General features: G+C 38.6%; 2 protein-coding genes across 5 annotated transcripts; one reads left to right on the top strand and one right to left on the bottom strand.

Annotated features, from left to right (window-relative positions):
• The first annotated feature begins 6428 nt into the window (after nucleotides 1-6428).
• Nucleotides 6429-8841, top strand: LOC108821544 (uncharacterized). Of its 4 annotated transcripts, XM_018594551.2 has the most exons (6): nucleotides 6431-6738; nucleotides 6836-6976; nucleotides 7072-7191; nucleotides 7805-7900; nucleotides 8433-8456; nucleotides 8498-8841. In XM_018594551.2, exons 1-6 carry the CDS (start codon nucleotides 6511-6513, stop codon nucleotides 8501-8503), a joined length of 615 nt encoding a protein of 204 aa, XP_018450053.1. In that variant the 5' UTR covers nucleotides 6431-6510; the 3' UTR covers nucleotides 8504-8841. The 4 variants fall into 4 exon arrangements, with proteins under 4 accessions (XP_056848039.1, XP_056848040.1, XP_018450053.1 ...); XM_056992060.1 differs by lacking the exon at nucleotides 7805-7900 and having other exon boundaries at nucleotides 6430-6738; XM_056992058.1 differs by having other exon boundaries at nucleotides 6433-6738; nucleotides 8433-8841.
• Nucleotides 8842-9707: 866 nt separating this feature from the next.
• LOC108820289 (DNA replication licensing factor MCM2-like) lies at nucleotides 9708-16769 on the bottom strand. Its single transcript, XM_056992976.1, is given in 16 exon segments — nucleotides 9708-10021; nucleotides 10096-10257; nucleotides 10648-10830; nucleotides 10927-11052; nucleotides 11133-11276; nucleotides 11375-11459; nucleotides 11546-11629; nucleotides 13660-13707; nucleotides 13781-13969; nucleotides 14041-14213; nucleotides 14292-14329; nucleotides 14332-14482; nucleotides 14573-14707; nucleotides 14824-15031; nucleotides 15127-15151; nucleotides 16706-16769. Coding segments are annotated over 16 exon segments (1941 nt in total). The 3' UTR covers nucleotides 9708-9895.
• Nucleotides 16770-16915: the final 146 nt, after the last annotated feature.

Below are 16915 nucleotides of genomic sequence, written 5' to 3'. Positions count from 1 at the left end.
TGTAATTGCTATTGGGGGGACTTTTTGAGGATTTCGAATCCTCCCAAATAGCAGATCCTGGATATCTTCTGGCTACCGTGTACGGTAGCTATCCCTTCAGGTGTTGGGAATTTCACACATTGATGATACGTCGAGGCTACTGCCTTCATTTTGTGAATCCAGAGTCTTCCCAGGATCGCATGGAACGGAGAAAGTCTGTCGATGACTACTAAGTTGGTCATTTTCATTATTCCGCCATCTATGACTGGGAGCTTGATAGTCCCCAATGAGGTAGTTGTTTCTCCGGAGAAGCCTACGAGATTAGCTTTCTGGCCAATAATTTCGTAGTCGTCTATTTCCATCCCTTTTAGGGTGTTGTAGAAAATAAGGTCGACAGAGCTTCCTGTGTCTATCATGAGTTTAGGGACCTCGTATCCTGCGATGTTCAGGGTGACAATCAACGCATCATCGTGAGGTCTGTCAAGGTTTGAGGTCTCGCTTTCCCAGAAAGAAATCTTAGTATTGGACTCGGGGTTGGGAGGCTTAGGTCCAGTGTTAGACACAGCCTTCCGTACGTGATTATTAATGGAGTTGACGGAGTCTTGACATATATCTGATCCTCCAAGGATACAGTCCACCCTCGAGTCGGGGCTCGATTGAGGGGACGGTTTGCTCAAGAGAGCTTCGACTTGTAAACTTTTTCCTTGGGGGAATTTTCCAAGAATCAACTCGACTCTTTTCTTGGGAGCTGGAGGTGGCGAATCGGTCTCCTTCTCAGGTGACCTCTCGCGCTTTGGAGAGGTGTCTCTGGGACCTCTTTTCTGATAAGGTGGTGGCTTTTTAAGGTCCACTCCCTTTATTTCTCCGGCTGCGAATTTAGCTGCCAGTTGTCGTTGGAGGTCCCAACATTCCTCAGTTGAGTGCCCTTCTCGATCATGATAAGAGCAATGTTTGTTTTTATCAAAACCTTTTGACCAGGGAGTTTTGTTCGCTGCGGCGACAGGTTTCTCTTCCTTGTCTTCCTCGATTGCGTAGGAATGTTCTCCCTGAGTTTGGTTGTTTCGGGGGTTCCCCCTTTTATGAGGTCCCTTTGCCTCAAAAGATTCACCTTTCGAGTGATTCTGAGGCTTCTTGTGGAGTTTATCCAATGCAGCTGTCTCCTCCTCCAAAGTAATGTATCTGGTGGCTTTATGAAGAGCATCATCGATAGTTGGAGGAGTATTGAGTGTTAGCTCTGACCAGAACTTCGATTTATAGAGCAGACCTCTCCTAAGAGCCTTGATGGCAACCTGGTCGTTGGGGTTTGAGAGCTTAGTTCTCACTGCTCTGAATTTTTCGATGTAGGCTCGTAGTGAGTCTCCCACTCCCTGTCTGATTTTCCAGAGGTCAGCCTCGGATGCTTGCTTCAGGATATGAGTCGAGTATTGCTTCATGAAACCGTTGCTTAACTGGTCGAAGCTATCTATCGAATTTGGTTCGAGACCAGAGAACCATTTGAGGGCTGTTCCGACTAGATTTTCGGCGAATGTCCTGCAATAACCTGCTTCGCATTCTTCTTTCGTAAAGTGAGCTTTCACGATAGCTAACCGGAAGGCTCTCAGGTAAGCCTTTGGGTCTGAGGTCCCGTCGTATTCGGTAATCGTAATTTTTCGGGTGTCTCTTATGTAAGAGTTGGCAATTCTGTCAGTGAATGGAGTTCCACAGGTCTCTTCGATCAAGCTCTCAATTTCGGGAGCTGAGCTCGTTGCCTTGTGGACTTGAGCTCCCAATTTTTGGAGAGCTGCGTGAGTTCGTTCCATATATCTGCGAATAGCCTCAGGTCCCTCTAGAGGAAGGACAGTCGGGTCATCATTAGGTACCTGACGAGCATGTACCTGGCGAACAGGTCCCTGATGGAATCGTGTTCGATCATTTTTTTCAAGTGCTCAGTGGGCTGATTTGCTCACTGGCTATTGGGTTTTTTTGACGAGTTAGGTTAGTGGGGCGAGTTGTAGGATCAGCATCCGTCCTTTGATGTTTGCCCGGATTCGTGTTTAGGTTTCTGGCCCGAAACACCGGAGCTGACGTTCTGCCCCCGGACGGGTCGGATACTCCTTCTCCTGACCTAAGAATAGGTGGTGGAGGAGGTAAGCGAGCGCTCTGACCAGTAACCTGATTGGGAATAGAGCTAGTCGATGCTATGTTGCTTCCCATAGCACTGGTGAGGGGTGGACTGAACACGGGAGCTGTCCTAGCATGAGGCGTTTGGAAAGCTGGTCCCTGTTCTCCCGATCCAGTGTTATCAAGGGAAAAGTCGAGACGTCCTCGAGGGAACGAGGGGTCAGTTATTCGATCTCGGAAGGTCTCTCCCGAGCCCTGACGTTGCGGTGGTTGGGTTGTTGCGGTTAGAGATCTAGTGACCTCTTCGAATCGTTGCTGCCGAGCGGCTAGCTGTTGCATTGTACGCTCACCTTCTTGAGCTTTTTCTACCAGCTGCATCATCATGCGACGGATCTGAGAGAGCTGAGCCTCCGTCTGGTTCGGAGCAGGTTGGTGCTGAGGGGTAACGAGGGCTGGGAGCCCTGGATCAATCCCACTGGAGGTTCTCGTGTTGGCTGCTCCAGCACTGTTCATCGAGATACTGTTCATCGAGATACTGTTCATCGAGATATTGTTCTTCCAGTACTGTTCATCCGAGTATTGTTCATCGGGATACTGTTCATCGGGATACTGTTCACCGAGATACTGTTCACCGAGATACTGTTCACCGAGATACTGTTTATCGAGATACTGTTCTTCCAGTACTGTTCATCCAGTACTGTTCATCCGAGTACTGTTCATCGGGATACTGTTCATCGTGACACTATTCAGTGGTTAGATGAATTTGTTGTCTGATCGACTGGATTCATCCTTAAGTTGGAGTAATGGATTCCATTGTTTCTTCCCCACAGACGGCGCCAATTGTGAGGGATTAAACTCACCTCCTGATTTTAGGTCAGGTTAAGATCAAAATGGGAAGATAACGTGGGCTGAATCCCGTGAAGAACTAGAAGAATGAATATACGTTTTATTGATGATTTTTGTAAAGGATCGTTACAAGAGATGTTTGTGATGATTACAAAGAGAAATATTTGAGAAACTCGTGTCTATGATGATTGAATGAATAATCCTTTCTTTTTGATCTTCTGGCTCTTTAAATAGCCTCAGGCTCCGTTTTGACCGGCGCTAACAGGTTCCCGGGATCCCCTCCGTGATTTGAGGGATTTGTAACAGCTCCCTTTGACCGGGCACTGCGCATGTTTACTTGTCAACGAGCTGCCTCTTTTCCTTGACCTCTCTGATGAACATCTCCAGCTCACAGCCTCCGGATCTGACTATGCTGTTTTTGAAGATTGAATTCATGATGGGCCTTTCGCGGCCCGTTATCATTTCTTATTGTCTATCATTAGCTAGGGGGTCATATTTGGGCCCAACAGGCCATGCTGAGAGATATGTGGAGCACGAGTTGCCACCGCGCATGCGTCCGGAGCCATGCGGAGCGAAACACAGGCTGCCACCAACCTGAAGCTGATTGGTTGATGTCTTCTATAAATAGGCACGACCTCCCTCTCATTTCAACACATCCAGACCATTTCAAATCAGCTTGAAACCGTGAGAGAAAAGTAGTAAAAGAAAGAAAGATTTTTCGATAGTTTTCGATAGTTTTCGAGAGTTTTCGATGCCTAGAGGAGTTTCTGTTTGAGTCGAGAGTTATTCAAGGGAGTTCATTCAAGGTTAGTCACGCCTTTGAGCTCAGTTGGGACAGGAGGCTACTTGTGTAGTTCAAGAAAGGGTTTTGGTCGAGGATTCATGCAAGGGGTCAAAGCCACAACGATCGGAAAACAGTGAGTCATAGCAATTTTTTGTTAACTTGTTTTCATGCAGATTCCCGTTATTGTTAAGTTAGATTATGGCAGGAGACCATGCCTAACTTGGTAACGGTTTGATTAGATAGTTAGAGGTTAATGAATTTAGATTGATTGATTGGTAGCATGCTTAGTCGTAGCATGTCATTGGTTAGTACTGTTAGGTTCCTTGGTTAGTTAGAGAATGCCAATGCTTAGATGATATCTCTAGGTTGTGGATAGTTAGGATCAGGAATTGGATGATCGCTAGGTTGTTAGCTTGCTTAATTATTGCTTGGTGATTACTAGATAACTAAGATGCTTGGTTGATTGCTAGGTTGATAGATTGCTTGCTTAGATAATTAATTATTGCTATTGCTTTATTATCTGTTTGTTTGCAGGGATTTTATTGTTGTTGTTTAGTTGATTAGTTGTTAGTACGAATTGGGTCATAGAGACCGAATTTCTAGTACGTGTTGTGGTGGTTGAGTTAGTAGGAGATCTAGGCCATATAGGTTGAAGTCCTAGTTAGTGTCGTACTAAGGGTTCTAGGCCATAGAGATTGGACTGCTGGTACTAGTTGTCAGTGTGAGTTGTGCCGATAGCTTGCCTGATTAGCAATGCTAGGCTTGTTATGCGGCAAGGAAAGTTACGTAAGCATGTCCCTACGCGGCTTGGCAGAGAGATTGCATAAAGCATGCTCTGTATGGGTAGGTTGCTAGAAAGCATGCTCTGTCATGTGGTATCCTTGGTGGGTGCTACATGTTAGTTTGCGTCAAGGAAGATTGCTAGAGTATGTCCCTACGCGGCTGGGAAGAGAGGTTGCATAAAGCATGCTATGTACGGAGAGATTTCTAGAAAGCGTGCTTCGTTGTGTAACACCTATCGGAGTTACATGTCAGTGTTATATTGGATGTTCTAGCCCGTGTGCCTTTATGGCTGCGAGTTAGGTGTTCCGTGGTTGTGAAAGTGAGGTGGTATAATTAAGTATATATATGTATATAGTCTTATTATATTCTATTATTATGCTGCTAATAGTTTATTTTGTTCCGCTGCTTATTTTATTTATGTTTATGTTCTTGTTGATTTACTCGGGTTTCCACGGAGAAAGTCTCGAGTGATGTTTATTTATTATTGTTTTTAGGTGAACTCCTCGTCTTAGATTGTTTGGGGATGGGATGGCGAGCGGTTGTATTTATTAGTTGGGGATATGGCTCACTGAGTGACACTAGTTACTCATTAAATTCACCTATCGTTTGCAGGAAACCTTAGTGGAAGACCGGGTAGCGTGGAAGCTGGACATTAGAAGCACCGGAAGTACTTTTGCCTTTCCTTTTGTAAAACAGTACTAGTTCAAATATTTTGATTCGATATTGGCACTAGGCATGGATCCATATGTAATATTTTACTTGTAACGAATTTTTATTATAATCAATAAAATTAATGTTTTTATATTCGTTACAATGGTTCTCTGATAAATTGACTTGTCCCTTCTAACACAACGTTAGGTTTTGGTATGGGTTGAAAAGCGTTAGACCTCGATCTATCGAAAATCGTTAATTATTGGTACAGGTTGCAAAGCCTTATGCCTTGATTTAGCGGGACGAGTTAGTGGATGAACTGGTCTAAGTTGTGGTGTAAATTCTGTGACTATGACCGGATCGTCCCTAGCCCGTCACGTAATGCTTCCAGATCACTGGGTATTGGTCGATCCGTCGGTAATGTTCTTGTTTGATTGTTGACCGATGGTTTCGACATATGACTAGGACGGTTCATGGGTGTTACAAAGGATTTTCTGTTTGTAACAAATTCCTACAAATTCTCTACATGTTTCTCATGTTTGTCACCTTTCATCAAATACTTTTTTAAAATATCTTCACAATTAGACTATTAGACCAATTTTCATAGTCAATAAATACAACTATACAAAGATAAATGAAAAAGCCCAAAATACATAGAGTTAATGAAAAACGAAAACGGACACGTGTCGTGCTGTGAGAGCATGACTTAGTGACGTGAAATGCCCTGGAGATAAATAACATATTTTTATATAGATATATATAGATAGATGTTTTATGTTTAAAATTTATCTATGTTTTAGTTATGTGCAATATTTACTAACTAAAAATATATTAAATCAGATTACTGAAGCATGTTTGATCCGGTTGAACCATATTAAACTGTGACCCAAAATTGTTTTGGTTCAGCTTTCTGTCCGATTTTTAAAACAATGGTTTTTTGAAAAATGTTCGGTCTTAGTATTGATATCTCAGTTACTTATAAACAAATGTAATATATGGAATGGTTTGTCTCTTGCTGTTTGTATTCTTATATTTTTTAGAAAAGTTATACTTGTTCTCTAATTTAGTTTGCAGAAACAACACTCGGTTATATGGGTGTTTAATCGTCTTTGATTGGCTAATTGTGAGCTAGAGGTAACACTTCCAAAAAATTTGGATCGAATAATTTTAGGTGAATATGACATCAGTTTCACCAAAAAAATAATGTCCCTGGGATCCACTACATTGAATCCTTAAGTTCCCAACTAACACACAACCAATAATGTCAGCCTATTAACAACACTCACACCAGTCTTCATCCTCTCTATATTTCTTTCGTCATTACAAAATAACCAATATAGTTTTTGAATTGGAAGAAAGAAGATAACATGGAGGAAGAACAAATAAGAGTCGTTAAGATAATAGTTATTGGAGTAATCATATGGGCTGTGAGCTTTATTCTCACCAGAAGAATCTTCTCAAGCTACTCCTTCGACTTCAGCAACCGTCTTCTCTCAACTGTTCACGCGACAGTCGCTGTCACGTTAGCAACTCTCTCTGTTCAAGATTGGTCTTGCCCTGTTTGTCCCCGTGCTTCTAAGCCATCTCCCCAACAGGTTTCTTAACTGCATTATATTTTCTTAATTATTTTAAAATTATTATAGTAACTAGTTTTGCACGTGTAACACAAATTGAGAGATGAAACACAAGCAGATGGATACAATGGCGTTTTCATTGTCGTACATGATATACGATCTCATATGTTGCCAGTTCGATCAAGTGATCAGCATTGACAATGCGGTTCATCATTTTGTCAGCATTCTTGGTTTTGTTGCTGGACTTGCCTACCAAAAGGTATCATTGTTCCTTTTATCTTCTTTTTATTGTTATCTACCCGATACTATATGAGATTTTGGATTACTAATTTTAGTATAAAATTAATTTGGAAGTCTGGATCTGAGATCATAGCTACACTGTGGATAGCAGAGATATCCAGTCCTTTTTACCATTTAAGGGAGATTCTTAAAGAGATTGGATACAGAGACACCAGCGTCAACCTAGCAGCTGATGTGAGTATACATATATTTGATACACTTTTTATTTTGTGTTCTTACAATTTCTAAACGATCAATACCATTAAAAGACCATACAAAAGCATAAGGAAATTGAAGTATTGATATTTTATCAAGGAAATTCGTTAGAGAGGGGACTAGAAATCAGGAACTAGAGAAGGTTAATGTACTTATCTACCGTCACCAATTCAAGGCTAACTGCAAGCGAATCGATCATATTCGTTCAGAAAACCGAATACATGTTAGAATCCGTTAGGTGTGAAATTTTTTTTTAAGTAAACAAAAGTGTGAATTTTTTTTTTTTTTGAGTTAGTTGTTTTTTTCAAACTAGGATAGATGATGAATTGAAACCCGTATAAATTCTTGAAGCATGTAGTATTCTTATCACATAAAATTGGGAGGCAACATTCAAATACAATTATTAATAAAAATGGTTAGTTGTTGAAGATTTCTTAGTTAGGTATGGTCCTCCTGTACTGTAATACCCAAATCTACTTCTTTGTTCTGTCAGCATTTCAGTCCTTTGAAATCTACTTTTGTGTAAAGCTTCTAAAAAAAGTTCTTGACCAAAAAGAAGGTTATTATATAACTCTACATTAATTGATGATAGGTGTGTTTTGCCACTATCTTCACATTGGCGAGAATTGTGTGTGGACCCTTTCTCGTTTACGTAAGTCTAACGGCTGATAATCCCATCTTCATCAAGGTATTCTCCAGTGTTCTATTGTCTTCCGAACTACCACGAATTTTATTTTTATTCCTTTTCGTTCTCAACAATATATTTAAATATTCTTAAGAATTTGTCTTGAAATAAAATCTTAATTTTATAATTTTTATTAAATAGTACTATAATAGTAAACTTCAAAACAAAAAAAATTGTTTTGGTTTAAAATTATTATAATAATCAATCATAAAAATTATGTATTTATAATTAAATTAGAATATATTTTTCAAGTGTGAAAAATATGAAATAACTAATATTTTAAAATACGGCTTGATATGTATTTATATATATATTATATATTTTGTGCTCGTCTTACATAGTTTGATTTCAAAAATTTCTTCTTCATTTGGATTAACATGTGAAAGACAACTAGCTTTAATAAATAACAGATAAAATTATATGATGTTAGTTTATATCGATCTTAGTTAAATTTCTTAACTAGGATATGATACTCTACCATAAGTTTTTCTTTTTCTTTTGGACGAAATCATAAGTTTTTCTTATTTTCTTACAGGCAATGGGATCCGGATTACAACTCGTGAGTATATTTTGGTTCTATAAAATCTTTGGGATGATGAGATATAAACTATTTAAGAAGCCAAAGTCAAACAAAAAGGCTACCTAGGCAGAGACGCAGAAGTTGATTCATACAATTGTTTCTTTCTTCTTTTGTATTTTATTAAATATCCATCGTTTATATATTTTTAAAATGTGGCAGATATAAACTATTTAAGAAGCCAAAGTCAAACAAAAAGGCTACCTAGGCAGAGACGCAGAAGTTGATTCATACAATTGTTTCTTTCTTCTTTTGTATTTTATTAAATATCCATCGTTTATATATGTTTAAAATGTAGCAGATGAAAAAGAAATTTAAAAATCACACTTAAATATAATATAAATAATTTATGATATTCTGAAACTTAGTTATTTGTTGATTATAAAAGCCACATGTTTCTTTGTTTATTATAAACGCCAAAGTCCAAGGTTTTTTTGTCCAAACAAAGTCCAAGGTTATTACAATAACAAATGTACTAAAATCATAAATCATACAATTTTATTTTAGTTAATAATATTTTTTGTACGATAAAAAATTACTAAAGTCACATACATTTTTTATTTTAGTTAAGAATATTTGTATTTATTTTGTTAATACTTTAATTTTTAGTTAAGAATATATTTTCTATACAATAAAAAATTAGCTAAAATCATAAATCATTGATTTTTATTTTAGTTAAGAATATATGTTTTGTACAGTAAAAAAGTACTAAAATCATAAATCATACATTTTTTATTTTAGTTAAGAACATTTGTTTTGTACAATAAAAATTGCTAAAATCATAAATCATACATCTTTTATTTTATTTAAGAATATTTGTATTTATTTTGTTCTAATAATTTAATTTTTCGTTAAGAATATTAGTTTTATACAATAAAAAGATCTACCAAAATCACGTATCATACATTTTAATTTTAGTTAAGAAATATTGTTTTGTACAATAAAAATTACTAATATCATAAATCATATTTTATTATTCTTATTAAAATAATTTTATTTTTAATATTAATTTATTATATTATTTTAAAATAAAAACTGAGTTCCATTACAAATGATTTTATAATTTATATTTGTTTGTAGTTGGGCTCTTGGAATTTAGTATTGAAAATATAAGTGACGAACATTGAGCATTTTGGTTATTTTAAAGACCTGGAACTTTTGGCAATCTTCTCGAATATACAAAATTTTACATCTTCCAAAATCTATAAGATTTCAGTGACCTATTCAAAGCCGGTTCTAATTCGTCAGAGGTGCCTAAGGCTCAAAATGTAGATTTCAAGGTAGACGAACCGAGTTAAAATCCTAGAACAACTTATAATCTTAACTTGAAACGAAACCATCTTCTAAAAATCCAACAATATTCGAATGTCTAGTGAAAACTCAAGTAAGTTTTTAGTAGCCGGAATCTCTTGCCTTATTGTTTACCAAGCCACAACCCTTCTAGGACATTTGATCACTCCTCGACCATGATCCAACTCGAAATGAGCTTTGGTAAAATCTGTGCTCGAAAAGAACGGCCGTAGATCTGTAATGTCGTATTCCTTGGCCTGCAATTGTAGACATAAGCAGTTATAAGAACCATACTTCTAACTGTATATATGGAATAGCATGAACTTTTTACCTTCGTCTGCAACTCCTCTATCTTAACTTCGATAGAAGATAGTCCCGAGTTTGATCCCGTAATGATTTCTTCAAACCTCAAAGCATTCCTCACTAGCTCTTTCAGAAGAACGAACAGCAGTGAGTTGAAGTCCTTTTTGTATGTTATGTAACGTATAAAAGTCTGCACAGAAATAAATCAGTTTTCATCAATGCAATATCAGTCGGGCAAATCTCTAAAATAACACCTTTTAAGTTTTTGTCACAAAAATAGCACTCAAAACATAATATGACCAAAATAGCACCTTTTTGTTTTGAAAATTTTAATATTTATTTTTTATTTTTAAAAATTTGAACACATTTTTAAAATCCCACCCCTTACCTCTAAACCCTAAATCTTAAATTAATTAACCCAAGAGTTATAAATGCATATTTATCCTTCAATAAAACTTCTTTTGGTCATTTTTCTCTTTGTGATGCTATTTTTGTGACAAAAACTTAATTTGGTGCTATTTTTGTCTTTTTCTCATATCCTATCGAATCCAAAGAAGCTCAATGAAAAGTTTGTGCATACCTCTCTCAGTGTTCTCTGGACACCAATTTTCTGAGTTGATATGAAAGAGTCAAGAAGGACACGAATGGCCATGTTAACATCTTCTTCTGTGACATACTGTCTAAGGTGCATCCTAGCATTTGCTTCAGACATTCGGATCATGGACTCGAGGTGCCTTGTTGCAATAGAAACCCCTTGCCCGTTCTGAACAAAAGATTAAGCAGGCCAAAAGATTATGGCGGGATGATGTTTGAGAAAGACGGTAACCCATCAGTACCAATTAAAATCATGAACACTTACCATTGATTCTCTTCTTAGATTAGCATAAACAGTTTCCAACTTCTTGGCATCTATTTCACTCAGTTTAGGGAATACATACAGCTTCGAGTATGTTAAGTATTTCCTCAGCAAGTTCTGGGGAAGAACCTGCAGAGTATACAAGAAAATAACACTGCTGTCAAGACATGGAAACATCAACGAAGCAGCTACGTTTGAAAGTCACAAACCTCGGGATCAGAAGAACCGCTAAAATCTTGAACGCCATCTTGTGGCTCGCTATCATCCAGTTTATCACCTTTAGGTTGTGACTTGAAGTGACTATTGACAACAAATTCAGCAAGCATTTCATCGTTCACTGGGTCAACCACATCCTGCAGCCATATAATGGGTGTAACTCTTGTCAATAACCAAAAAAGTTAACGTAATCAGTGAACACAAGAATGTTAAGTATATGTTTTAGAGAAAAGACCTTGACAACACAAAGGATATCAAAACGTGAAAGGATCGGATCTGTCAACTCCACATTTTGTGCAAATGATTTGGATGAATCGTACCTGAAATTGTAATAGCACAAACATATATAACAGCACTAATAATAGAAGACAAGTCAGTGGACTGGGAGCCTTGGATATTTTCGTACCTTCCACCAACTGGATTAGCTGCAGCAATAACAGAGCAACGAGCTTGCAGAGAAGTAACAATTCCTGCCTTCGATATACTGATACTCTGTGATATGACATATGGTTTAGAACAAGAGTTATGGTTTTAATGGTTTATGTTTTACGTTAGATTAAGATTTAGGTGTTTTCCTTTTAATTAAACTTATAAGTATTTTCCTTTTTTATTTAGGTTATGATATGTCATAACCTATATAATGGTTCTCTATGATGAATAAAGAGGGAACTTCCAACAATTAACCTTAATCTCCAAGAGAGCTTAGGGTTAAAGGAAGCTTAGCTATTTATCTTTCTTTTGTTCACGTGTAATCACGGCACCGGTTACGAGATCACAAACGGCTCGTATCAATTTGGTATCAGAGCCGAACGATTCGATGGGAGAGGAAACAAATGTTATGGAGCAACTTGCTATTATGATGGCAAAGATCGAAAACATGGGGAGTGAGTTGAAGAGTGATTTGAGATCCCTAACAGAAAGAGTGAATGCTTTGGAATCACAGCCTTCATCTCCTAAAGCTCAAGATATTAAGAAGAAGGGGGTTCTTCAAGATCATTCATCGGCTATCAAATTTTCAACAGAAGAGCTATCCGAAGTTGAGAACTTTAGTAGGAGCAAGGGAGGAAAAGCACTGCCGCTACAAGCAGGTGAAGCAGGCACGTCCCTTGGAGGATACCAACGACCCGGTAACTTCAGTGGACCATGGCAGGCACGAGCGGTGGGCAGAGAACGAGGAAATCGTCGAGCTGATGGAGGAGGAGACTGGAATGTCAGACCAATCGGAGCAGCACCACTCGACTATCTTCCAAATCCTGGAGATTTTCGAAACTCGGAGGGGTTGCCGGAGAGAGAATATTATGAAGCTCGTGAGGACAGAAGCAACAACTTCGAAAGAAGATGTGTGAAGGCAGCCAAAATAGAGTTTCCACCGTTTGATGGGACAACGAATGCTATGGAGTGGTTACAAAAGTGTGATGACTTCTTTGCGGACCAAAGAATATTCAGTGATGATGCGAAAGTTAGACAAGCAACTTTTGTTTTAACCGGACAAGCGTACCACTGGAACCTCAACTTGCGACGATTGGTTACACATAGGCTTGGATGGGAGGAGTTTAAAAGGATCTGCAAAAGTCGATTTGGAAAGGCAGATGCAGTAAACCCAGTGGGAGAATTGTCAAATCTTAGACACACTGGAACAGTGGATGAGTACTGCAATCAGTTTGAAGAATGTCTAAGCCGACAAACAAGACTCTCGGGTGATCAACAGTTGTGGCAGTTCTGTGCCGGTTTGACCGATAACTTGAGAAAAGAAGTGGAGTATCTTAGACCAGAGACAATTTTTGAAGCAATGGAATATGCTCGAGACAATGAATACAAGATTGATGGTGATAAACGAGCTAGAACGTTTGGTGGACATATGGCTCCACTATCTGGACATTTAGTCCAAAACACTGCACCAAAAATGCTAGAGAAGAAAGAACATGACAAAGAAGCTCATCAGACCCGAAAGGAAGAAGCTAAACATGCTCTACAAAAACAATATTGGAAGAAACTGACTGTAGCAGAAATGGCAGAACGTCGAGCAAAAGGACTTTGTTTCAATTGCGATGAACTCTACACTAGAGATCATGTTTGTAACCCTGTCCTTTTTCATATAATGCCTGTCACAGACGGGGATGATCAAAAGGATGAACCATTCAATGAAGAAGAGTTTGATGAATATGTGGGAGGAAGAAGAGAAGCTGCTAGAGGCATACCTGGAGCTTGAGGACAAGCTCCTAGTCGGGGGGGGGAGTAATGATATGACATATGGTTTAGAACAAGAGTTATGGTTTTAATGGTTTATGTTTTACGTTAGATTAAGATTTAGGTGTTTTCCTTTTAATTAAACTTATAAGTATTTTCCTTTTTTATTTAGGTTATGATATGTCATAACCTATATAATGGTTCTCTATGATGAATAAAGAGGGAACTTCCAACAATTAACCTTAATCTCCAAGAGAGCTTAGGGTTAAAGGAAGCTTAGCTATTTATCTTTCTTTTGTTCACGTGTAATCACGGCACCGGTTACGAGATCACAAACGGCTCGTATCACTCTGCTGTTCCATGGCTTCATGGATACTCACCCTGGTAATCAAACATAGGCAATAAGCATCATTTCTCCAGTAAAGGTAAACCATTTTTAGTTGCATTTTGTTACCTGTCCTGATCATTCATCTTATCAAACTCATCGATAAGACAGATTCCTCGGTCAGCAAGTACAAGAGCCCCTCCTTCAAGAGTCCATTCCCTTGTAACTGGATCCTTGTGTACTGATGCAGTCAGACCAACAGCAGAAGCTCCCTTTCCAGTCGTGTAGACAGCTCTCTGACCAGTTTTCTCAACGTATCTAGAAGAAAATATTTGTTTGCTATTAGTGGAATGCTCGTTACAGAAAGTCAGAAAAAAATATATACTTACTTCAGAAATTGTGATTTTGCTGTTCCTGGATCTCCTAGTAGAAGTACATTAATGTCTCCACGCAGTCTGTGTTTCCCTTTAATGTTTTTCTCTTGGCCTCCAAACATCGCAAGAGCAATAGCTGTCTTGATATCTTCGTGGCCATATATTGACGGAGCAATTGACTTAATGATCTGAGAGAGAGATTGAAATAAAATTAAGTGGGATGAACTTAAATTTGAACAAATTCAAACGATTTCTATCCAGCTTACACGTTCAACTATACGTGGATCCTTGGATAGCTCTTCGATTGGGTCTTGTCTTCCTGTGTTAGCTTGTACGCAGAGAAGAGGTCTTGCTTCTTTGTAACATAGTTTGCTTCCACCACAGTGGCAAAGACAGGAAACCCATTCTTTGTGTTCAAAGACAGGTCAAACTTGTTGGTATATATCCCAGTAACCTCCTGCAAAACAAGTCATGCACGATAAAATCAGGCATATATAATATACAGGGGTGCAAGTATTCTAATACAGTAACGTGTGATAGAAGGTACAATTTCTTCTCCAGGACGAGCACAATCAATAAGGTCATTCAGCAAGATAACTTCCTTGTGTCTAGGAAGTCGTCCAGCAGGCACTGTTCCTGGACTCTCTTGGATGGTAAGCTTCTGATAGTTCCTGTAAATCGTCTGAAACAAAGAGAGACTAATTAACAGTGTGGTCAACTTCACATTCCAATCGAAAGCTTACACCCAAGCTCATTCATTTAAAGGAATATGATAGAGAGACCATATAAGCCGTGTACCTGTTCGACATTAACAGTAAACGGTCCTTTTGACTGGCATTCAGAACAAGAACCGACCTTGACTTCTGAATACGAGTTTTGGAAGAAAGGTCCCAAGATTGCCCCACACTTGTTACAATCATATTTCACCTGCTGCAGCTGAGGAAAGACACCAGAACGCCTCGTGACAACTCCACCAATGCGGATCATCGTGTTAAGATGAATCTGCCTGACAATTAACAAACAAAAAAAGTTTAACTTGAAATGTGGTAAATGATTGCATACTCATCATCCCTATCCAAGGGGTTCAACTATATTAGTTACCTTATGTTCCGAATCTGATCATTAACTGGTAGATTGGTAACACGAACGTAAATCTTCCACTACAAGAAAACACGCAGATTCTGAGAGAAATACCGAGGGAAAATGAGTTCCTCGGAAATTTCTGACAAAATATCGAGGAAATACCGAGGAAACCAAGAAATTGGGTTTCCTCGAAATTTCCTCACTATTTTTTGAGCAAATTTCGAGGAAGACCAACTTCCTCGGTATTTTTCGAGGGAATACCGAGGAAACTAGGGTCGTCGGAAAAAATCGACGGATATTTCTAATATTGCGACGACATCTTGTAGCCGTTAGAGAGCCGTTGGGAGAGCCGTTGGGGGATTTAAACAATTTCGAGGAAATTTCGAGGAAATGTCTGTTTCCCTCGAAATTTCCTCGAAATTTCCTCAGTATGCCGGGAGGATTTCATCTATAAATACAGCCATCCCTCTTCCTCTTCATTCACTCCATTTCTTTTCTTCTTCTCTCCTAGTCTCACGAATTTGATTCCAAAAAAACATGTCTTCTTCAAATTATTTTCGTTCTTGGATGGATCGACCTCATTTGGATCCGGACACGAGATTGCTTACGGAAGAATACAATCAAGGTATAATCGAGTTCATGAGGGTAGCTCGCAAACAACCGGAAGCAGAAACAGGTAAGTTAAGATGTCCTTGCTCTAATTGTAAAAATAGAAAAGTTATTAAAGAGTGGGATGTTTGGACTCATCTATTATTGAGTGGGTTTACACGAAGTTACAAAATTTGGTATCATCATGGGGAAACTGATTATGAACTTGGTAGTACTAGCGAACCTCAGCCGGCGGTTAGATTAGAAGAACCAATTAGGGCATATGTAGATTATGGTGTAGGTACTGAGCAGATGATAAATGATCATTTTAGAGGGGAAGATTTACCCAATGCAGAAGCTAGGAGATTTTATGAAATGTTGGATGCTGGAAAGCAACCATTGTATGAAGGTTGCAGAGATGGTCATTCAGCTTTATCATCTGCTATGAGACTGATGGGCATTAAAACAGATTATAACTTGGCTGAAGACTGTGTGGATGCGATAGCTAATTTTGTTAAAGGTATTCTACCTGAGGATAATGTAGCTCCAGGTTCATACTACGAGGTTCAAAAACTCGTAGCTGGGGTTGGTTTATCTTATCAGGTAATAGATGTATGCAGCGATAACTGCATGATTTATTGGAGGGCGGATGATCAGCGGACTACATGCAAATTTTGTGGGAAGCCTCGTTATAAAGATACGAGTGGAAGAGTTCCAGTGCCATATAAAAGGATGTGGTATTTGCCTTTGACGGAAAGGTTGCAGAGGTTGTATCTTTCAGAACGCACAGCGCAACGAATGAGATGGCATGCGGAGCACTCAACAGATGGTGAGATTAGACATCCTTCAGATGCAAAAGCGTGAAAACATTTCCAATCAAAGTATCCCGACTTTGCGTATGAGAGAAGAAATGTCTACCTTGGATTATGTACTGATGGTTTCAGCCCGTATGGGAAGAGTGGAAGACAATATTCTCTATGGCCAGTCATTGTTACACCATACAACTTACCCCCAAACTTGTGCTTGCGACGATAGTTTTTGTGCTTGCGACGATAGTTTTTGTTTCTCTCCATTCTCGTTCCCGGACCAGAGCATCCTAAGAGATCACTTGATGTGTTTCTTCAGCCACTAATATATGAGTTGCAACAACTATGGGCTCAAGGTGCTGAAACATACGATATTTCGTGTAAAGAAAACTTTCAAATGCGGGCAGTACTAA

This window comes from Raphanus sativus, chromosome 8, assembly GCF_000801105.2.
Source record: "Raphanus sativus cultivar WK10039 chromosome 8, ASM80110v3, whole genome shotgun sequence".
In the NCBI taxonomy this organism is placed as follows: Eukaryota; Viridiplantae; Streptophyta; class Magnoliopsida; order Brassicales; family Brassicaceae; genus Raphanus; species Raphanus sativus.
Note: the sequence above shows the minus strand (reverse complement) of the source record. Positions and strands in the feature narration are given on the sequence as shown.

Excerpts from the sequence above, each read along its gene's own strand:
- LOC108821544 (XM_056992058.1), top strand. The coding sequence starts at position 6,511 with ATGGAGGAAGAACAAATAAGAGTCGTTAAGATAATAGTTATTGGAGTA. Across the intron at positions 6,739-6,835 it reads CTAAGCCATCTCCCCAACAG|ATGGATACAATGGCGTTTTC; the intron begins GTTTCTTAACTG and ends AAACACAAGCAG. Across the intron at positions 6,977-7,071 it reads CTGGACTTGCCTACCAAAAG|TCTGGATCTGAGATCATAGC; the intron begins GTATCATTGTTC and ends TTAATTTGGAAG.